Here is a 23,443-nt window from a genome sequence, read left to right on the forward strand (position 1 = left end):
TAATCCCGTACATTTTAAAGATTGCAAAAGAAAAAAGTATAAAAGTTTGTATGTGCCTCCAAGGTCTACCAAAAACAAACAAAACCCCCCCCACAAATCTCAACAACTGTAAATGTCCTCCCTCTCTTGCAGAATCATGATTAAAAATAATAGTAGTAACAACCATCATGAAGGTTTATACATCACATTAAGCAGAGTTTTTGACAATTTTAAGGTAAGTTGCCTTTTCCAAATGTCCAATTGAGAAGTTTTTCCTCCTCCAACAATTTCTGTGCTCTGCCATCTAGTCAAGAGATGTTATCTATGAAAGGAAAAATTTGGCTCTAAGTTCTCTCAGTTGGGCCAGCCTTCTCTGATCAGTTTGGACTTTTGACATAGGTTCTTTGCACACCCCTAAGTGATATGTATCAGGGAGAAAGTAGCTGGGGGACTGGTCAGCAAAAAAGAAAAAAGGGAAGAAAGGATGCAAAATCATAATGATTTTTAAAAGAATATAAGAAGGGAGAAGAAAGACAACATAAAAAGAATAGGGTACAATTAAATTCATTTTCTCTCTGAATACATATTTACATCTTCATGCAGCTTTTCAACCAGCCATGCGCCGAAATAAGCAAATTGAAAGCTGCAAAAGCTGCAGCCGTGGAAATGTTATGTGTTAGGTCAAAAGGCAGTGGAGTGTGAATTTACTAGTAGAGCCAAAAGAAAAAAAATTACTCAGCAGCTGCTGTTCAGTTCTGGGGGAATATCTGCTTAGTGCCATGACAAGAGCAAATTCGGATTGAGAAGCACGAGTCATAACAGCAGCTTTACCTCTGGCCCACCAACCTTTCTTTCCGAGGGAAGGACAGAGGTTTTCTTCACCTGGTCATACACAAATTATATAAAATTCAGTAGCCTCGCAACGCAACAACAATGCTGCCAAAGTCGGAAGAGGATACGTATCCCCAAAGAACAGAAATATTGCCCTCATCATTGAAGAAAAAGTAAGATATGCCAGAAAGTGGAGTTATCCTTTAAAAAAGGTTGTCATAGGACAGTTCTTACTTATTCTGTTATTCATTTAGAGGAGTAATATACAGAAGCACAGAGCTAAAGTGGCTCAAGTACTCCCCACCAATCTCATTTATAAAAGTCCTTTCTTTAAAGTCCACAGAATGACATACCCATTTCCAACCAGCCCTGAGATGATTTCTGAAAGGTTTCTATTAAGATAGAAGATATTTTCTGGAAATGGAGACTGATTCAAATTTACCAAACTTCATCCAAGAGAGTATTAAATTACTTTTCAAAGTAATCGAGCATCTTTTATTACTTCCACAAAGTCAAAAAGAAAGCTTCTAGAAAATAAGCAGCTATGGTTTAGAGAGATAGTTAACCAGGCAAGACAGCAACATGGCGTTTCTCCTGAAGTCTAGAGCTATAGAAAGCAGTCACTGTCTCAGTTCAGGTTACATTATCTAGATTTAGAATCTAAAACTGATGTCCATTTAAATCAAGGAATGGAGGCTGAAGAGGACGGAGAATAGAAACAACAGCATCCTGTCACCCCCGGTAACTAGCTACCCATCATTCAGGAATTCTCCAGTCTTACTTGGTGAAACTGGTCGGACTCTACTTGGAGAATTCTTGGTCAATTTCAATCGCATTTTGAAAAAGATAAAAAGTCCCCTCTGCGAGTCAACTTTTATCATCTTCTCCAGTTCCAGAAACTAAACAAAGTTGAATAGTTTACCACGAATTCTGAATTTAAAAACAGGTTTTTTTTTTTAACATTATTAAGACATCACTACCTTTCTTGACTAGAATTGCTGTTGCTATTGGTGAAAACCAGGAATATTAAAAATTATTATCATCATTCATTAAATCATTGTGACTACTTATATAAATATTAACCTGTATAAGCTAAAGATTAAGAATTTTTAAATATATGCTTAAGGTAACTTTTAAGATATTTCATCACATAGATTCATTTAGTCAGACGTAGGATTTCTACGACAGGTATGACAACAGCACACACACACAAAAAACCAGCCTGAAAGGTATCTCCCAACTTCTTCTAACTGTGACTATCTTACAAAACAACATGTTAAAAGTTTGAAGCTGCTCATAAAGATGAACTGTCAATAATTTTTCTAAAATTGAAATATAATCATTAATGTGTGGTGTTCTGCATTCTCTGGCTTAGAGGTCTCCTTCATTTATTATATAATTGTGGTCAACCATTCCAGACATTTCTCAGTTGTGCAAATGTTCAAATAAAGTTTAAAAAAATGTTTATCCTGTTCCAATTCTGACCTTACTAAATTTAGTAAACTCTCTGGTCCTTGGAGGCACAGTTTGAACACGAAGTTCCACTGGCTTAAGATCAATTTGTAAACACACACTAACCAGAAGGAGGCAGTTCTCAAGAGCCTAGTCATCTAATGGTAGCTCTAAACGGCTCCTATAATTCGACTGGGTAGCCCATATGACTTAAAAACAAGTGTTTGATTATGAATGCCTTAAAGCTGCAATGAACTGGTGAGGAACCAAAGCTAAATTTCAGCTCTAAACTTACTTTACTTATATACAGAACATTTAATAGACAATAACATTTATTTCATTCATTCTCACAAGTGGTCACGTGGACGAAGTACTCACTCCTTCTCCTGTAGGAAGCTGCCCATTGATGTTAAGTGTTCGGAATGGGGAGTGAGTGGATAAGCGTTTATCCCATTCACTAGGCCGTGGTTCTGGTACAGATTCCATGAAGTTCTTTTTCAGCTCACTGATGCTGGCATGATGTTTTTTTATCTCTTCTTGACTTTTGTCTAAATCCTACAGTTGAAAGGACAAACATGCAAAATAATAAATACTCAGAGGAAAAAAACACATCAGGGGAAGCCCACTAGACTATATGGGCACTGGCAGAAAACACACCACATCCAGGGCAGATGTTACTAATCCATAAATTGCATTCAAATTTTAAGTATACAACATGGTATATTTGCTTGCATTTTTTTAAGTATTCTTTTTTTTTTAAATGAGGTGCTTTTCTTGGAAGCAGTGAAGCATCATAACCCCACAATTCTTAGCAGTTTTGTAACCCACAGACCTCACTCCTTAATTTTGCAACTTTTCTTCCCATTACGACAGAGGGCTAGATCTCCAACTCCTCATCCCAAGAGAGTGATATCACAGATCAGTTAGCCTCATCTTGATAAGAACTGATTGAGGCTCAGCTCAGGCAGATAGCAGTAGATAAGGAGCAGCTATTAAACAAAGGACATGATAAAAGATGCAACTGCCACCATTGGTTGCTTTGCTTTGGTGAGTTGCAATCATACAGCATCCCTCTGTTTATACCTGGAGATAATTCTGCTTCCTTATTACTAGGTGGTCTTACTGGTTTTGATGAACAGGAACAGCCCTTTCTTGTTATAAGAATTTATCACTAGAATTCCTGGCCAAGCCTTGAGAGCAAATTGTTATTATCTATGAAAAATCACTCAGGTGTGTGATATGATGGCTTTTTTTCTTTAGCAATACTATTCGTGCTTTTAGTTAAATCCAGCTCCCTGCTCAGTGGGGGTCTGTTTCCTCCCTTGCCCTCTGTGCTCTCTCTCTCAAGCAAATAAATAAAATCTTAAAATAAATAAATAAATAAATAAGGGCCTTATGCCTTCCAGCTTCTGACAGCTTTACTTCCTCCCTTAGCAGAATTCAAAATAGGGACCTTCCAGTAACTTTGAATGGATTGGAAGTAATTTAACAAGAATTCATCAAATACCTTATATATCTCCTCAACAGTTTAAAATATCTCAACTGTTCCAGCAGAATTGGATAGTGGACAACTAGGTTTAATATCCCTTAAATGGGATATTCCAGGGGGAAAGGATCAAAACAAAGGTTAATAAAACTAGAAATAACATTCAGGTTTATGTAACAGGAGGCAAATAAAACTTAAAAAGTAGACTTGGCCAGAAATAAAATGGGAAATACAATTTAAAGACAAAAACTGAAATGTTCTTTGTCCAACATACTTCTCCAAAAAAGCTCAGATCCGTGCTTGAGATCAAAATATGTGGGAGCCTGTCACTTGATGAATGCTAAAAATTCTGTGTTTATTATATATCACGGCAGCTCTGTATCCAAGAAAAGCATAATATTAAATATATCTTTTAATATGCTGTATAAATTTTGAGATTTCTTTCTTTCTTTCTTCCTTCCTTCCTTCTGTGGAAAACCACCACATTTGGGGGGAAAAATTGGAACTCATTTAAATAAAATTTTCAAAAAAATTTCTGGAGACACGCATGCTTCAACTAAATGAAATTTTTTCAAAAGCAATGTCAAAGGGAAAATAGCATAGGAAAAAGAATTGGTGAGGCACATGACATAATTTTGATTCTGGAGATATTCATTCAGAAAATTCACTTACTAATCTGTTCTTTTTATTTTTGTAAGACTAAACCATGTATATTTGCTTCGAGATCAAAGAGAAAACTAAACCCAAAATGGACAATCCTGTAGCTTCCCCATAAAAATTACCTCTTGCTTGTTGGGATGAAAAGTGAGTATAGCCTATGAATATGGGCTTCACCATGAGGAAACAACAGTGTGCACTTTTATTCTAGCTGAAAGCAAGAAAAGCATGTTTACTAGCTAAAGAAAAGCATGAACAAGCTTGGTCAAAGACCCAGTAATAGACTGAGCAACTGAGACCCACAAGGCATGTAAGTCCCTGTGACCCAGCTCCTAACTGGAAATTAAATCTGCTTGGTCCAAGAACAACTTAACACATTTGGGAGAGTTAAAGTATGAATGGAACAAAACAAAAATGAGCAAGATGCTATGGTAAAACCATAACTCTCTATGTTTGCCTTTTAATATGAGAGTGGTGAGTTGTTACTCTTCTTGTCTAGCTTTTGATTGGCTTGAAACCTGAGAAAATAAATATTTCAATAAAATCGGTAGCTTCTGAAGGAGCTTTCTCCATCCTTCTTAGCTGGCTCTGTTAGAAACCTGTGGGGGCACAGAGTAAAATTAAGATCTCAAAGGGACCTGTTCCAAATAGAATTTGTCATAGACACTTGCTACAGGTTCTCTCTGGGAGATGGAGGAGGAGGCGGTAGATCTAAAAATGAACTCGACCTTATTTGGCCAGAACAAAGCATTAGTGGGGGTGGGGCAGGAGAGATGCTTTACCAAAAAAAAAAAAAAAAACCCTGCTAGAGTGACAGATAACTTGAGAGAACATCCTTATGGGGTGGAAGGGAGACAATTTTTGAGATTTTTCTTCTTTTACTGTAACTAGAGAATGATGGTTAGCCAAACTACTTTGGCTGCTTTTAGGCAAGATACTTTTTGATACTTATCATCTTATCATTTTAGCAGCAGCCAAACCAAACCATTAAATATAAAATGTTCTCAAAAAGTAGTTAGTAGTTTTAATTATCAAACGCACACTTATTTAGAAATCCCCTCTTGTTGCTATCAATGCAGTGCTGGGGAAAAAAACACATCACACACAGGGACTCTGTGAGTCTCAGAAGCCATAACACACCTCATTGAACAAATGACAAATATATGATTGGTACTGCAGGTTCCAGTCAAAAGGAAGCACTAAAGATGGACTAGTAAAGAAAAAGGCATGTTTGGGACTGGGAGATGTTACATTGTCAAGGACAAGGACATCATCCGACCTCTGTAATTCTTCCTAATCCCAGAAGCAGAACCATTCACGTCTAGTCTTAGTTACGAAATCAAGCAGAGATCTAGCTGCCGAGTTTGAAATATCGTAGAGTCCAGCCTTAAAAAACTTCATGTTACATGAGGTAAATGTACATAAAGTATTTGGTATTATGCCAATCACACAGTATGTGATTAATGAAGGCTGGCCAAAATTTTTATTGTTTTTATTAAAGTACCCTATACTTTGCAAGCACCCAAAAGGTATGTTTTGACAGAAAATAGGACAAGGTTAAGTAACTATTAGAGGTCATTATATTAAACCAGAGATCTATTTTAAAGTTTCTTCAGATTTCCAGTTTAATACTATTTAGTACATTTCTTGTATGTTCATCGTTCAGGTCTCAGCTAGCATGTTCTCTCTCCAAAGAGAACTTCCCATCTTATTCAGAGATTTCCTTTCTTAGCACAGCATACCACTTATTTCTGTCACAGCTTCCATAATAACTTGATATCATTTTATTGCTATTTTTTACCTGTTTATTGTTTCTATCCTCCCTACTTCTACACATTGTTAAGTTTCCTGAATGCAGAAACAATGTTTATCATCTTCCTCTGTATGTATGTTTCCTTCAAGTTTAAGTTAAATCCCCAGGATCAGTTATATTCATCTCTTTTGGCTCTGTCTTGAGCAAAATTGTAAGATAATCTGGTCAACTTTTATATATATGAGTCTTTGTGTGGTGTAAACTAATGTAGCCTCAGTGTTTTCCATATAGATAACTCCATGTTCTCTACTTCTTCCTCATAGAGTTCCCCTACTCTTCTAATTAGTTTCATATTTCCCTGTTCAAGGTGGAGCTCCAAACTAGCTAAATATACTAATACAACTCTGGTAAAAAGCAAATCATTGTTGAATGTAATGAGAAAATGACTTTACAATTCCTAGAGTAGATAGTATGTTGCTATTTCTGAATGGAAAAAACGAAGTTTAATAGAGATAGATAGATAGACCCTAACTCAAAACCTAGCTTTACCAATTTACTGGCTTTGTGACCACAGGCAAATTAAATTTCTCTAAGGCTCAATTTTCTTATCTTTAAATTAATCATCTTATGCCCACAGACCTGTTTTTATAATTAAACTATCTTATATTAACTACAGATTAATTACCAGGTCCCCTCTTTCCTTCCTGTATCTTTTTTCTTTCCTGACTGTCCTGTCATTTTTTGATATCTCCAATTTTTAAGTCCATTTTTGAATTGGGATCATTTCTCCTACTTTTCCACACCTAGTTCAGAAGATGAAAACTATACTACAAATTTGATGCCTGGGACACACAGGAGTTTATATTCTTGGAAAATTCAAGGAGTTTTTGACAGGGTTACTGAATTTTCTACAGGTTGGTAAAACAATGGAACCGCAAGAAGCAGAGGTAGTCCCAATCATATATTTTTTAGATAAGTATGACAGATGGAAACTAAAGAGTCAGAAGGAGAGATGGTTGCATATCTTCATGTTTACCAACATGCAAAAGCATTTTAAACCTAAAATTCTTTCATGCAATGGCATGCAAAACCAAACGCAGCGTAAAGAAAGGGGTGATTGCAAAGAATGCAGAAGGTATAGGCAACCAACTGAAATAAGCTTCAAGTTCATACAAACCTCCAACATTAAATTGCTATGTCTGATATAAATGTTTTCACCATCTAGTCTCTCTCTCTTTTTCTGTGAAAATGAAAGAGGGAAAAACAGAAAAGCATAAAAAATTAAAATGTTGTTCTTGCGGGAAAAAACTGCAAATTGGCAAACCAAAAAAATTAGATGTCCACAGCGCAGCATATGCCAACATGAAATGGTCACAAAACTACAAGGACACACACAGAACACATTACCACTAGAAAATGGATGACCCTATTCATGAGTGATGGAAGAAAGTGATGACCTTACTTAAATAGACAGTGCTCCTGGCTTCATTGGCTTCTTACATAGTAAGCTATTTTATGCTCATTTTTGAAATTCAACTGTTTGAGAGTTATCTTAAAGTCCATGACTTTAAGAAGCTTTGAAATCCCATGTTCCACAGCATGGAGAAATGCTGTAAAATGTTATTTACCTTCCTGAGACATAGTTCATACTTAGTAATACCACAGTAGGTACATCTCTAATACCTTTCATAAGAAAGATCTAAGGGCACTTTATACACGATTAGTCAATATTCTCTTCAGTAAGGACTGATACATCCCACTCTATATTTGGAAAGAATGGGCACAGAGCAGCAAAACACACAGTTATGAACAATGCCAGGTGTTGCTGCTATGTTTTTCATAGTAAGTATGTATCAAATATTGTCCGTTTCCAAGAATATGATGCCACTGAAATATTTCTTATCACGTTTAAATATGAAGGATAGTTTTGGTCTTCACTGGTTACTTCACTGTTTTTAAAAAGGCATTTTCCTCCTGAGAGGTTTATTTTAATGAAAAATTTCAACAAATAGTATAGGATTATAATTTCTTCGCTATACACATATATGTGAGTGTATGCAAATATATATCTGTGACTTGAAAACAATTTCTGATGAAGAGAAATCAATGAAAAGAATGGATCACTGTCTTTTTAATGCACTGTAGAAGTCAGCATGGGTGACGATAATGCAGTTTTGTGAAAGTGAAAAATGGCTGACCTTCCTCATTCTTATCAGATCTTCAGTTTTTTCTGCAAGCTTCTGTTTTGCCATTATTAAAAAAAAAAAAGAAAAATGATAAAATATTGGCTCAATGAAGTTTGTTTGAACCTTTATAATATTTTTTAAGGGAAGGGAGTTGGGGAGAAGAAAAAAAATTGAGGAGGGAGGAGAAAAGGAACAAGTGGCCTGTTGGCACAAACCTGTGTTTGGTCACCATTTGAGGTGGGTACTGTGACCTCGATGTGGGTTTTTTCCACCTACATTTAAGAAATAAAGTGGTAAAAACATTTCAGGTTAGTAGGTTTCTATGAGTAGCATTATTTCTAAATAAGCCGCATCTTTAAGCTGGTTGCAAAATAAGCTGATACGTGATCAACATGATGCAGTCTTATGGGGGTGTGACAGGAAAGGACATTACGCTTCAATGGTCATCTGTTAGTTCACCATCATATTTTCAAGGCTGAAGAGGTAATTTGGACAGCCAAATGATAGTAAAAGAAAATTACGATAATTATTCCATTGATGAAGAAAACATTTTTAACACTTATTAATAAAAAAGTACTTATACAAAAAATAATTTGGGCTTAAATAAGGCATGTGTTTTTGTTTTGGCTTTTTTTTAATGATCTAGAAGTACTTTAACATTTAAAAACGAATTTACAAATGAAGATATCAAGGTAGGACATACATGACAAAAACAAAAAAAAATCTTTACAGTTAAAGCACACATATAATAAACACAAAGAACATAAATACAAAAAAAATTGTTAGTTGATCAATATATTTAAGGAGGCACTTTCACCTTGAATTTATTAGGCAACAAAACATCAAAATAAACTCAATTCAAATTGTTACTGATGCATGCAATTACTTCCATGGCTGATTTATAAATAAGCACACATAGGGCTCAGCTGCAACATTCAGCAATCTGTAATCTCCTCTCCAGAGAGCGGGAACCCTTGTGTTTGGTGGATAAATAAGATTCATCCTTAATAGTAGGAAGAGAATAACTGCGGCCTCCTGCCTAGCTTTGAAATGCCTTTAGTAATAGTCATTTTACAGACCCCAAATGGAGCAAGTATGAATTTAAGAAACCCAAACAGACTATTAAGAGGAAGCGTCTTAGAGTGAGCAATGCCTAAAGCAGTAGGTATTTCAAAATTGGAAAATTTTTTATTAAGGATCAAATCAGTCACTTTGTATCATGAACTTCTTTATAGAACCTCACCAATCTGTGGTTTTGACACATTCTTTTTAATCACACTTGGCAGCATTACCTTGGAGTATAATGTCATTGTGCTATTTTCCCTAGGACGAAATGTAGAGAACATAACACCAAATTTTGTGATACTGTCAAATCATAAGCACATCCAGCTACAGTACTTTTAACTACCAGGATAACAGATAATTTGTGTCATTTCTACTATGAATCCCATTATATTTAATGTGTGGTCATTAGCAAGTTATTTCACCTAAGTTTTTTATTGAAAAAGTGGAGACAATATACCCACAAAGTAGTGAATGTTTAGCAAATAGCAGTTTTAAATTATTTTGCAGGGGCACTTGGATGGCTCAGTCATTGAGCAACTGCCTTGAGCTCAGGTCATGATCCCAGGAGGTCCTGGGATTGAGCCCCGCTTGGGCTCCCTGCTCAGCGGGAAGCTTGCTTCTCCCTCTCCCACTCCCCCTGTTTGTATCCCCTCTCTTGTTGTCTCTCTCTCTCTGTGTGTCAAACAAATAAAAGAATTCAAAATTTTTTTTACAAAAAATTATTTTGTAAAGCTTAAATTACTTGTTTCAATGAATAATGACCTTTTGCTTTTTTCTAACAGCAACAAAGTGAGGGCCCCTACTTCAGTCTAAAGTGGAGGCCAAGTAGCAAAGGTAGTCAAGCCCCTTCAGAGAACATTAAATGAGATAAAGGTGTGCATAGGGGCGAGGTACTGTTCCACACCTGCAAAATAGGTCTTGTCAAATGACTCAAGATGCACAAAGCTACTTCTATCTGGCGCCAAATTCGTGTTAGCTAATGAAATTTATATAGTGTTACAAGGTTATTTTATTACACTATTGCTTTATATAATAACTATGGCTTCAGGTAAACTCCATAATTATTTTCTATTGTTACAAATAAAATCAACTCAGAGTCATCCTTAATTCTGTCCCTACTATTACAGAAGGTTATCAGAGGTGGTTTTCAGTCTGATCTTTATGTAAATATCTCAAAACATATACATACCAGAATTAATCAGCAAGAAGACCACCTACTGGCACTTGAATGGGAAGCATAGACCAGGAAGTGATCTCTCCCCTCTATCAGGTTCCAAGAGCAACAGGAACCTGTTCTTGATACCTGTGTCTGACTTATAGGCCAAAAAACAAGTATCGGGGCATCTGGGTGGCTCAGTCGGTTAAGCACCTGCCTTTGGCTTGGGTCATGATCTCAAGGTCCTGGGAGCAGGGAGCCTGCTTTTCCCTCTGCCACCCAGTCATGCTTGCTCACTCTTTCTCTCTCAAATAAATACACAAAATCTTTAAAAAAAAAAAAGAAAGAAAGAACAAGTATGTTAGCAGAACACCAAAGGAATCTTAGCCACTCACAAAGATTCCTTTGCCAACTCCAATAATCCAACACTTTCCAGTTAGTATAACAAATGGAGGAATAGTCAAAAGTGCCAGATGAGATATCCTAACATTAAAAACTGAGGTAGTCTAACCTTAAAAAGGCACTGTTGATACTGAACCTGATGGCCAGTGTCATACACATCTGGCTAGGTTAAAAAAAAAAAAAAAGCAAATTTCTACCATTTGCTCAATTTTTTTTCTCTGTTTAGACTCAAGTTGGTCTCAAAGGACAGTAAGAATGGCATGTCATGTAGAACAGCTTTGTTTTGTTTTGTTTTAATACAGTCAAAACAAAGCCAAATTGGCCACTGCTCTACAGATAAACTAGACACTGAACTGGGTCCAGAAGAACAGGATTAATTCATCTGCCAAGATAAGAGCACTTACTAAGGTCTTCCATGGCTTAAAAAATTTGGGGGGCTTTAACTTTCTTAATAGACATATAAAAACATAATTTTGAAAAAAGCACTGCCTCTAGTAATTCCTGTTGTCAACAGTGATATTTGTGTTTATGTCAGTAATTCTGAACATCTCAACTACATCACAGCCTAAATGTGCTTAAAAGGCTAATCAACACATTGAAGATCAGTCCAGCTACTGTTAGTCCTGGGAAACCTGCTAATTGGTGATTTTTCAACAAGATCAGAGACTGCGGTACAATCAACACAGAACTATAAGCAACTCAGATCCTACATAAGGATCTTTGCCTTTTGTAAACAATTTGATTTGAACAACCGCATAGAAGTGCTTTATGTAATACTAATTGGGATATTCTCCGGGTATGTTGCTCATATACTTATCTTAGGAAATCAAATTATATTATAATCCTATTAGCAGAGATTACCTTTAAAAAGGAATGTGGAGATTCCTTCTGGATGAGTAAAAATTATTTTTAAAAGCAGATGATCACAATGCTGATGTGCTTTATAGGCACCTTTTTTTTTTTTTTTAAGATATAAGTTAGGTAACAGTGTAGGTAAGTTACCTGAAAACTTCTCGGATGGTTTAGTCTTCATGACATAATTCTATGAAAATATTTTACAGGTTCATGGGGAATACTTTCTTTTAGAAAGAGTAAAGAAGAAATAACTTTGTTAGAACTCTACAAGAATCAATGCTTTGAAAACTTTCCTGGCCAAGGAGTTAACATGTTTAAACCAGAAAGTGAATTAGCCAGATATTTGGATTTATGCCATACCTTCCATGCTTCTGTGGGTTCCGGCTCAGCCTGCCCGGGTGGCACTTCTTCCTTTTGCTCTTCAACCTTCACTGTTTCCTTCTGTGCTTTAGAAACCTCTGTGTCCTGACTCTGAGCAATGGCGGGTGCAGAGGTGGGCCGGGGACTTCGGTCTGAATCAACAGCCGCTGCTACGTGAGAAAGGGAAAAGGGAAGGATAAGTGAAGGCAACAGTCACTATACTACTTCAGAGTCACCATGTAAAATAATTGTGAATCCAGGACACAGTGTCCGGTGAGCTATCACACAGAAGTTAAAAAATAAATCATTAGTGCTCTGCCAGGTTACTGATGGCATTAAAAAAGCTAAGAGAAGCTAAACTATGCTATCACATTCCATAAGGGGGGCGGAACAGATCCAAATACGAAAAGAAAATAAAAACTCTTTTTATTAAAAAGTTAGCAAGATTCTTTAACCTTGTACTCTGTTAGTTTCAAGAACCTGCAATGTAAGGGTGCCTGGATGGCTCAGTGAGTTAAGCATCTGCCTTCAGCTCAGGTCACGATCCTGCGGGTCTGGGGATCAAGTCCCACACTGGGCTCCCTGCTCAGCGGGGAGTCTGCTTCTCTCTTTCCCTCTGCCCTTCCCCCTGCTCATGCTCTTTCTCTCTCTCAAATAAAGAAAATCTTTAAAAAAATGAATAAATAAATAAATAATCTTAAAAAAAAAACTGCAATGAGTCTATGGAGAAAAAAAAGAGGCTAATTAAGTCTGACTTCTTTCATGAAGCCGTATTGAAATACACATCCATTTATTTATAAGTGATTTTAGGAAATTAAAAACTGTGTTCTAGGAAAAAGGATCACGTCCGATTTCTTCTGTTAAGCCTGCTTGGATTGATTACAAAATAACTTGATAAACTGATCTTGTAAGATATGCGTACTTTTTGATGTTTTTGGGCAAACCTTTGAACCAGATACTTTCCCTTTTAATAAGTCATTTGATTAAAATAATACAAATTCAAAACCTTTGGCCTTTAGCCCTTTAAAATAAAAAACTTTTGAGTTCTCTCCTACCCTCTCAGAATATTATCAATTTGTGTTACAACCCCTCTTCTCTGATATATCTAGGGCAGTGGTTCTCAACCAGGAATGATTTTGTCCCTCAGACAATATTTAGGAATATCTGGAGATATTTTTGATTGCTGCAACTAGGGAGAGGGTACTGGCCAAGGTTGCTGAGATTGAGGAACCCTGACTTAGGGAAAAGGCTGTATAGATACTGCTCTAGAGACAATATACAATATAGGCTTAGAACAAAAGCTTGATCTTTCAAAGTTAATAGTTGTTTTGGGTTGGACTATTAGGCAGCTAAGTTTCGGATTGCTTACTTCAAAAACAACTACTCATACTCTTTTTATGATTTTTATCTTCATTCTTTCAGGGACTAAAAAACACCATATACATACTTTGTAGAAGACTCACTTATCTGGCAGTGTCTAGAAATACAGTGTGTCTCCACATGATTTACTTATTTATTTTTAAGTAGACTCCACACCCAGCATGGAGCCCAACTTCTGGGGCTTGAACTCATGACCCTGAGATCAAGACCCGAGATGAGCTCTAGTTGGATGCTTAACTGACTGAGCCACCCACATGCTTCTCCACGTGATTTAATATTTCTGATAACAGGTCATTATCCTTTCATGAACTGCGATTTTTAATTTTTAATTATTTTGCATGGAAATCCTTACAACTTTTATTGTATGCTTTCTTGCCTTCTTAAACTGAACATACTGAATTTCTCTTCTTTTTAAAAAAAGATTTTATTTTATTATCTTTCTTTTTGAGAGAGAGAGAATGTGTCTGAGTTGGGGGAGGGGCAAAGGGAAAGGGAGAGAGAATCTTAAGAAGACTCTTCACAGAGAATCTCAACCAGGAGCAATGCCCGACACGAAGTGATGCTCCACCTCATGACCCTGAGATCATGACCTGAGCCAAAATCAAGAGTCTGATGCTTAACTGACTGAACCACTGAGACAACTCTGAATTTATCTTGATAAATTTAGATTTATAAGTAGTAAATATTAGCTAAAAAAAAAAAAAAGGAATTCCATGAATTAGAACAGACAAAAAATCGGAATTCACAACTACTTCATATATACAATTCCAAGGAAAAAATGCTCGTTTCCCAGTAATAATCTCCAGTGAAAGAAATCACTTCTCAAAGTATACACAGGGAAAACCAGAGAAACAAAGGAATCGTCTATCTTCTAATGAAAATTCTGTGGCCTCTTGCAAGTCCTTGCTACTCATGGGTGCTGGTGCTCTAAGCTACTCAGTGCAAGAATGGCAGATGGCAGACCAAATCTAACAACACAGGGGAATGTGACAAAATATTTTGCTCACAGTTGTGTTAAACTATCATTATACATGTGTATTCACACCTCCTCCCAAAGAATTAATTCAACTCTGCCTGGCATCATAGAAACATAGCCCATGCTTTCACCATGTGTTATTTTGCCACTTGCATTTGGTTTTAATCCAATACTAATACTGCAGAGCCAAATGATTTATGTCTTTGGTATTCCTAGCCCTGGCAATCTGTACCGTCTGTGGCAAAGTAGGTATCAGTGTGGAAACTGGCAGTTAGAAACAGAGGCATCAAGTTTTACTGTTTGTAAAATGTAGATGATATTAACTCTACAGAATAGTTAGGGAAGACATATTCAATGGTTATGAAAATATTTTATAAGACCTACATATTAATAACTTTTAATGTCATACCGCTAAGTCTCTTTTTTGTTGTTGTTATGGGTTAATATCATTTCAACACCCTGTTGGGAAAAAATTAATTACGTACACACTGATATGCAATTCAAGTGAAAGATTTCACCTGGGAGCCCTGGCGAGAAGCAAATTTCTTTTCTTTTCTCAATAGGAAGATACAAAGCATGGATCACAACAGAGAATCATGGTAGTGTTCTTATTTATTTTAGACATCTTTATGGAGATATAATTCACATAACATATAACTCACCCAATTTGATAGTATAATCCAATGCTTTTCTGTATATTTTTGGGAGGGTAGGGATGGCTTTTTAAGATGTTTTGGCTCTTCAGTTTTGTGAATTTACTTGTTAGCCATTACAAGATTTAGGTGCATATATAGAGAATGCTTAAACTTTAAAAACTCAATCATTTCCCAATTCTGAATGTCTAGACAAAGAAGAGTGCTGTGATCATCTTATGGACCCATTAATTTCAGTATTATATTGCTCTTATCTAAAAACAAGAGCAACTTTGAAACAGTTATATATTAGATCAGTGAAGAGTAAAACTCAAAACCATCACACTGAGTAAAAGAAGCCTTACATTTTAGGTCTAACCCTGCTACTTACTAGCACAGTCTCTGCTAGTATGGTATGGGCATAATAGGTAAGTAGCAGATCGGTGATTCCATTATTAGAAGGCCCACACGAATCAGCGGCAGATCTTAAAACACAACAAAAACACAGCCGATGCTCAGGTCCACCACAGACAGAAGATTGGGTACTTGTTTTAAAGCTCCAAAGATGATATGGATGTATTCCCCTGGCAAGAATCACTGCACCATTATTTGCCAAGTGGACGAACCGTCTCGTTGTGTGACCCTAACATGTTATGTAACTTTCTTGTGCCCCAGTTCTCTCATGATTAAACCAAGAATTCCTAAATGCTTCTTGTTCATTCAGTTCTTGGTACTAAATAGGAATATATGGAAATGGTTTGAAAAGGAAAAAGTGCAAAAAAGTATAAGCTGAAAAATCTTTGTCATCATTATTAGCTATCCTTGGGACTTACCACAACGTATAAACTGGAATCTGAACCGGTTTTAGCTTCTCAGCTGGTGAAGCAGATGTCGCTTATATTTTATGGATATATATACAGAGAGATGTTTATGTAACTAAATATATATGTGTACATATATATATGTATATATAAATAAAAAGGAGGGCCTAAAAGGGAAAATTCTCTTTCTTAAAGACGAATAGAGAAGAAGCCAGGAAAAGGAAGGAAAAAGAGTTTCCATAGACCTGTTTCTAATTCTTGTACTGAGAAGATAGCAGACAGAGAAAAAAAAAAGACATTTGGAAATAAAACTAAAAAAAAAAAAATTGTCCTATTTAGTTTATATGTAATTCAGAGGTTTAAAAGATAGTACCACATGTCAAATATTTAGAACAGTGCCTGAACATACTAACTGCTCAATGAATATTAATTTTTTTATTCTTCCTCTCCTAGGAAAACAAAAGTCATCATGATGAAGAGTACAAAACATGGGTCTGGGTTAACAGTCCCAGACTCTTCTAGTTCGGTTGCTATATGACCTTAGGCAAGTCACTTAAATTCTAAGATTAGGTTGTAAGAAATAATGAACAGCAGTGGGTATCCATTTCAAGAAATGAAAAACAATAGTTCAATAAAAGCAGAAAGAAAATAATGAAGATATTAGCTGGCATAAATTAAAGTTTACCTAATATGAAAAAATAAGAAAACCCCAAAAGTTGGTTCTTTGAAGAGACTAATAAAATTAATACATCCAGGGGCGCCTGGGTGGCTCAGTGGGTTAAAGCCTCTGCCTTTGGCTCAGGTCATGATCCCAGAGTCCTCTGCTCAGCAGGGAGCCTGCTTCCCTTCCTTTCTCTCTCTCTGCCTACTTGTGATCTCTCTCTGTCAAATAAATAAATAAAATCTTTTTAAAAATATTTAAAATACATCTGTAGCAAGACCATTCAAGAAAAAGAAGCACAGCTTAGCAATATCAGGAACACAAAAGGGGACATTGCTATAATTCTTAGCAATATTAAAAATATATCCAACAATGTGAATAAATTTAAAAATTTAGATGGAGGGGCACATTGGTGGTGCAGTTGGTTAAGCGTCCGACTCTTGGTTTTGGCTTGGGTTGTGAGATCAAGCGTAGAGTCAGCTCTTAGCTTGGCATGAAGTCTGCTTGGGACTCTCTCTCCCTCTCCCCTCCCCCTCCCCTTGCTCTCTTGCTCTCTCTAAGATAAAGAAATAAATATTTTTTTTAAAAATTTAGATGGAGTAGACATTTCCTGGAAAAACACAATTACCAAAACTGAAATAAGAACCAGAATGTCTTAATAGTCTTTTATCTAATAAAGACATTGAATCTGAAAGTAAGGAACTCCCAGACAAGGAGATCCTTAGGACCCGATGGCTTTATCGGTGAATTCTTCCACACACTGAGAAAGAAATAACACCGATCTTACACAAACTCTTCCAGAGAACAGAAAAAGAAAGAATCCTTCTCAATTTATTTTATGAGGCCAGAGTACACTTGATACTAAAACCTGACAATATTATAAGAAAGGAAAATGAGAAAAAAGAAAGAAAGGAAGGGAGGGAGGGAGGGAGGAAAACATCCGGCCTATCTCTCTTATGAAAATAGTTGAAAAAAAATAGTTGTGAAAAATTCTAAAATATTATGTAAGAAAAACATTATAATCAAATTGTGTTTACTCCAAGAATGCAAAGTTGGTTTAAGGACTGAAGGTCAATCATCTATTCTACCACATAATATAAAAAGGGAGGAAAAATCATATTATTACAGCTGACCCTTGAACAACAATGGGGTGAGGGGTACCAACTCCCTTGCACAATTGAAAATCTGTGTATAACTGACTCCCCCAAAACTTAACTCCTAATAGATTATTGTTGGCTGGAAGCCTAACTGAAAATACAAACCATGGGTTAACACATATTTTGTATGTTACATATATTACATACTATATTCTTACAATAAAGTAAACTATAGAAAAGAAAATGTTATTAAGATAATCATGAGGAAGAGAAAATACACTGAAAGCATTATGCTGCATTTAAAAAAAAAAATCTACCTTTAAGTGTACCCACGCAGTTCAAAACCATATTGTTCAAAGGTCAACTACATATCAATCATGAATTAAAAAGCATTTGATAAAAGTCACCATTCATTGGGGCGCCTGGGTGGCTCAGTGGGTTAAAGCCTCTGCCTTCAGCTCAGGTCATGATCCCAGGGTCCTGGGATCGAGCCCCACATCGGGCTCTCTGCTCGGCAGGGAGCCTGCTTCCTCCTCTCTCTCTCTCTCTCTCTCTGCCTGCCTCTCTGCCTACTTATGATCTCTGTCTGTCAAATAAATAAATAAAATCTTTTTAAAAAAATCACCATTTATTTATGATAAAAACTTAGGAAATTAAGAATAGAAGAAAACTTGCTTAACTGATAAAATGGTAGCTAACAAAACCTAGAATAAACATCACACTTAGTTATGAAATACTGATGGTTTCTCCCTGAGACTGGGAGTGAGACAAGTATAGAGAACTCCTACAGCACTGTGTATTATAGAAGACTGATGAATCACAAACCTGTACCTCTGAAACCAATAATACATTATATGCTAATTAACTGAATTTAAATTAAACATTTTTTAAAAAAAGAACTCCTACAAACTAGTAAGACAGACAACACAATAAAAATATGAGCAAAAGTTTGGAACAGGCACTTCAGAAACGATGATATGCAAATGACCTATAAACGATGAAAAGGTACTCAACTTCACTAGTCATCGGATTTGAATGAAGGTTTGAAAAATTAAACATCAGCAAAAAAAAAAGTGCTTTCCTTCCAGGTAGAAAAAATTAAACAGAGGGAAAACAGCTATAATAGGATATTCTTTTTTTTTTTTAATTTTTTATTTTTTATAAACATATATTTTTATCCCCAGGGGTACAGGTCTGTGAATCGCCAGGTTTACACACTTCACAGCACTCACCAAAGCACATACCCTCCCCAATGTCCATAACCCCACCCCCCTTCCCCCAACCCCCCTCCCCCCAGCAACCCTCAGTTTGTTTTGTGAGATTAAGAGTCACTTATATAATAGGATATTCTAATGCACTTAAAACATCCAATACAAAGTGGAACATAAAATCCAGCTCACATTCAGCTGACAGGAAAAACATAATCTTATTTTCAACATTTATTTATTAAGCACTTATAATGTAGCAAGATTATGGTAATTATCAACACCAGTAAAGATTATGCATCTTAAAAAACATTCTCAGAATTTTTTTCAAAGGAAAAGGGAAGGAAGAAGCCATCCTGGAATTTATGAAGGTAAAAAGGGACTGATCTAGGTACCAGAAAATGTACAAGATTCCAAGTTTGTACTGGCAGACTATGTTAACTTTGGACAAACTTTTTTAGGCTCTAGGTTTCATTTCTATAAAATTAGGTGGCTGGAAAAAATGATTTCCAAGAACTCTGATACTAATGGTAAAGCCATCAAAGCTGACTATCTTCCCTTAGAATTCTCTTACATGCTTTAGTTTTAGAATCTCAACCATGACCATAGCATTTTCAAGACAAATTTTTTGGAGATCCCCTGCCCCCAACCTCAGCATAGAGTATAATTTAATAAGAACTAGCTAATATTAGTCAATAGAGACATCAAGATTTTTTAATATCTTGGATTGTGACATTTCTACAAGCTAGAAAAATAGAGACAGTTGGGATATAATTTCTAAAAGTAATACAAATCTCTCGACAAGTAAAGCTCTCTAATTTGTTCAAGATACCAAAGCTCATGAACACTTCAATCTCTGGTTATTTTTGCTATTAGAAAGAAAAGATACATCAGGCATAGTATCTAAGTAATGAAGAATTTCTAATTAATGGAAAAGCCATGGGATACACGGTATCATACAAACCCAGGTCTAGCTTTGCAACTTACTGTCTGTGACATATTGAAGAAGTAATTTAAATTTTCCAAACTCAGTTTCTCACTGAAAATTGTGGATAAAAACAATAAAATAATAGCTCCCCAAACCCAAGGTAAACTAAAAGTAGGAGACTCTACTGGACCAGGAAGGAGATGCCTGATGGTATTATATAAATATGGCAGACATGAAGATTAAGTGGCCACATCTAGAATCTACCTTGTCCAAGACAGAAGTCTTGATCTTCCACCCAACTGTGCTTCTCTCTCAGACTTTCCCATTGTATTAAACGATCAAGCCTAGGAATAAACCTTGATTTTCTTTTCCTTACCATCTCCAGCACTTAATTTATCAGTAATTCTGTCAGGCCTGCCTCCGAAATGTATTTCTGACCACTTTTCCCTGTCTTTATTGCCAATACTCAAGTCCTAGCTGTCATCACCTCTCACCCAGATCCTGCAATTGACTTCACCATGCTTCTCCTTTACTCCCCTTCAGGGAAGCATTCACCTGGCAATCAGTGGTCTTTTAAAAATGGAAATCAGATCATATCACTCCCTCTAACCGCTTTCCACTGCAACCAAAATAAAATCTAAACTCTTTAGATGGCCTGCAAGGCCTTACACAATCTGGCCTCTCCCACTTCCTCTGACCTCACTTATTTTATTTATTTAATTATTTGACCCCTTTCATCTTACTCACTAGGAGCCAGACCTTTGCTACCCAACATGGGAGCTACTAGCTACACATGGCTATTTAAACTTAAAACTGAATTAAAAATCAGTTCCTTAGTTACATAGCCACATTTCATGTTCATAATTGGCCACATCTGGCCACAGGCTACCAAAGTGGACATCACCAAACAGATCTCCATCAGAACACAAAGTTCTCTGGGACGGTGATGATCTAGACCCATGTCAACCTCATTCCTACCTCCACGTCATTGAACTTGCTACTCCCCCCTTGAGAATATTCTTCCCTGGATGTTGGGATGGCTGACTCCTTCTCATAATTCAAGTCTCAGTTCAAGAAGCTCCTCAGGGGGACCTTCTAAATTTAGATATAGATCACTCAGTCTCAAACAGTTACCCAGTGTCCCCCATACCCAGATATTCTTTATCTGTCACCCTGGTTTTTGTTCATAGTATGTATCGCTATCTGAAACTGTTTTGTTTTGTATGTTTACCCATAAAATGTAAGCTCTGTGAGGGCAGAGACTATGTATGTTCACAGCTGTCTCTCCAGTGACTAGAACAATATTTGATATGTAGGAAAGGTAAAGTAAATTGTTGAACAAAGGAAAACGTGAGTAAGTATCTGAAAGAACACGGGTTTTGGAGTTAACCCAAACTGTACTCCAATCTACTCATCAGCTGTCATATCTTTTTTTTTAAGTTTTAATTTACTTATTTGACAGAGAGAGAGAGAGAGAGATCACAAGTAGGGAGAGACAAGCAGAGGGGAAGGGGAAGCAGGCTCCCTGCTGAACAGAGAGCCTGACACGGGGCTTGATCCCAGGACCCTGAGATCAGGACCCGAGCTGAAGGCAGAGGCTTAACCCAGTGAGCCATCCAGGTGCCCCCAGCTATCATATCTTAAAAAAACTTATTTAATCTTTGAGCCCATATTCCGAAGGTCTTCATGATGATTGAATAAGACAAAGTCTGTAATCTGCCTTATCCTCTTCCTCTTTAAGCAGCCCCTTCAAAATCAGGACAGTAGAGAAACATCAGAAAGACAGAAGCAGGACTTGCAATATGGAAGCACAAAAGTTCTACTCCTTGGGGAATCTTCTTTCCAAGTGTGGCTGACTCATTCCGGATTCCTCTTAAACTGAGGGAAGTGTCTCTCATACATGCTCCCATAATGCAACAAACCAAAATATGGCAGCATAATTCTGGATGATATAAAACAAAACAATAATGCTGTGGCCAGAATATTAACAGTAACTTAAGGATAGCTACTATTTTGGTGTCACTTATTAAGTGTCAGCCATTGTGCAAAGCACCACATAGACATCATCTGATTTATTCCTCACAAAAACTCTTTGAAGTATTATTATATTATCACCATGCCCATCTTATAAATGAGAAAACCAAGGCACTGATTAAGTAGCTTGCTCAAGAAGACAGAATATAAATACAGGGGTTGAGCTTGGAACCAGGTCTACCTGAGGGTAGAAGCCAAACCTTTAACTTCTGTAACATGCAGTTTCCTTTTACAGTAGATAGCATAGAGCTGGGCCCTGATGACTCCCTAATAAATATAATCAACAGTGCTCTATTTTGGTTACTGCCTTTTGAAATTTTACTTATTAACCATCTTTTTTTTTTTTAATGGCATAAAGAACTAAGTATGGCTAAGTATTACTTCATTTTAGGAATACCCTCAAATCCTTGAGACTAGGAAAAATTCAGAAAGATCTTAGGTTGGTATACACAATCATGAAAAGTATCTATTTCCTCCCTATTTTATTTAAACAAAATTTAGAGACTCCAGCAACACCACTGTTTTTTGTCTCTAACGGCCACAGGGCAAATAATCTAAACTTTTTGAATGAATGCTCTAGAGAGCCAGACCCTTTTCCTCTTTCCTACTTGAAAAAACAACTCTTTAAAAACATTAAACAGCAGGTTTTAGTTCAGTATACAACACTAGGTTTTCACACTATGGCAGAGATTCTGCATTTGAATTCTGATTCTAGCGCTGTTCATCTACTACTACCTAGCAGCAGAACCTTCATCTAGTTACTACTCTCTCAGAATCTCAGTTCTACTTTTCTTAAGATGATTCCACTGAAACAGACAATTAGTAAAATCCATTTCATTTACCACTGAGATTCTTTAATAAACAACTGAACTTCTTTTATCTTTCCCTAGTGAGTTAGGATCACAAGAAATCATTAATATTCAATACAAACCCCCATCAAGGCTTCGGGATGCCCGTTTGCTTGCTGTACGCTCGAAGTGTGGGGCAGGCCTGTCAATCAGGGCACTAGCTTGCCTGGTCTGCGCCTGAGTCCGGCCGCTGTATCGAAATTTGGATCCCAGTGCAAGAAATTTGCTTTTAGGAAGGGTGTCTGTAGATGTCAATCTAGGGGGGAAAAACATAATTATATGTATTACTTCACTCTAATGAGACTGGGAGAATAAAGACAAAAATCATGAATTAATCTCATTGTTTCCTTACAGTTACTAAGACAGAGTTCCAAACAAGCAATCATTCTTTTAATTCTATGTCATTTCTCAAAGCAACATGTATAATTTAACAGTGGCCTATATTAATAATATCATCATATATCCCTATAGGAAGGGCCTTATGGTTTTCAAAATACTTTTATAGCACTGTAATATTTTCATTACATCCATGTAATATTTTCATCATTTTACAGATATAAGAAACTGAACTTCCAGAAAGAAGTTACTGCTTTAAGCTCACATAGCTGGCAAATATTGGGCAATAACAGGGTCCAAGCCCAGAGCACTTTTTCCACTCTATTAAAATAACTTTATCAAA

General features: G+C 36.4%; 1 protein-coding gene across 25 annotated transcripts in view; it reads right to left on the minus strand.

The window, feature by feature from the left end:
• EPB41 (erythrocyte membrane protein band 4.1) overlaps positions 1 to 23,443 on the minus strand; it is a 197,691-nt gene that overhangs the window by 39,351 nt on the left and 134,897 nt on the right. For 4 of the 25 annotated variants that reach the window (XM_032360856.1, XM_032360837.1, XM_032360848.1 and 1 more), the window contains exons 11-16: positions 22,848 to 23,020; positions 12,183 to 12,352; positions 8,560 to 8,616; positions 8,357 to 8,398; positions 7,336 to 7,398; positions 2,641 to 2,817 (exon numbers count right to left, since the gene is read on the minus strand). In XM_032360856.1, coding sequence (XP_032216747.1) covers positions 2,641 to 2,817; positions 7,336 to 7,398; positions 8,357 to 8,398; positions 8,560 to 8,616; positions 12,183 to 12,352; positions 22,848 to 23,020 — 682 coding nt within the window. Of the gene's footprint in view, positions 1 to 72; positions 431 to 810; positions 862 to 2,640; positions 2,818 to 7,335; positions 7,399 to 8,356; positions 8,399 to 8,559; positions 8,617 to 12,182; positions 12,353 to 22,847; positions 23,021 to 23,443 lie in introns of those variants that run through there. The other 21 variants (XM_032360847.1, XM_032360854.1, XM_032360844.1 and 18 more) reach the window with 15 other exon arrangements.

Source organism: Mustela erminea, chromosome 10 (assembly GCF_009829155.1).
Source record: "Mustela erminea isolate mMusErm1 chromosome 10, mMusErm1.Pri, whole genome shotgun sequence".
NCBI lineage: Eukaryota > Metazoa > Chordata > Mammalia > Carnivora > Mustelidae > Mustela > Mustela erminea.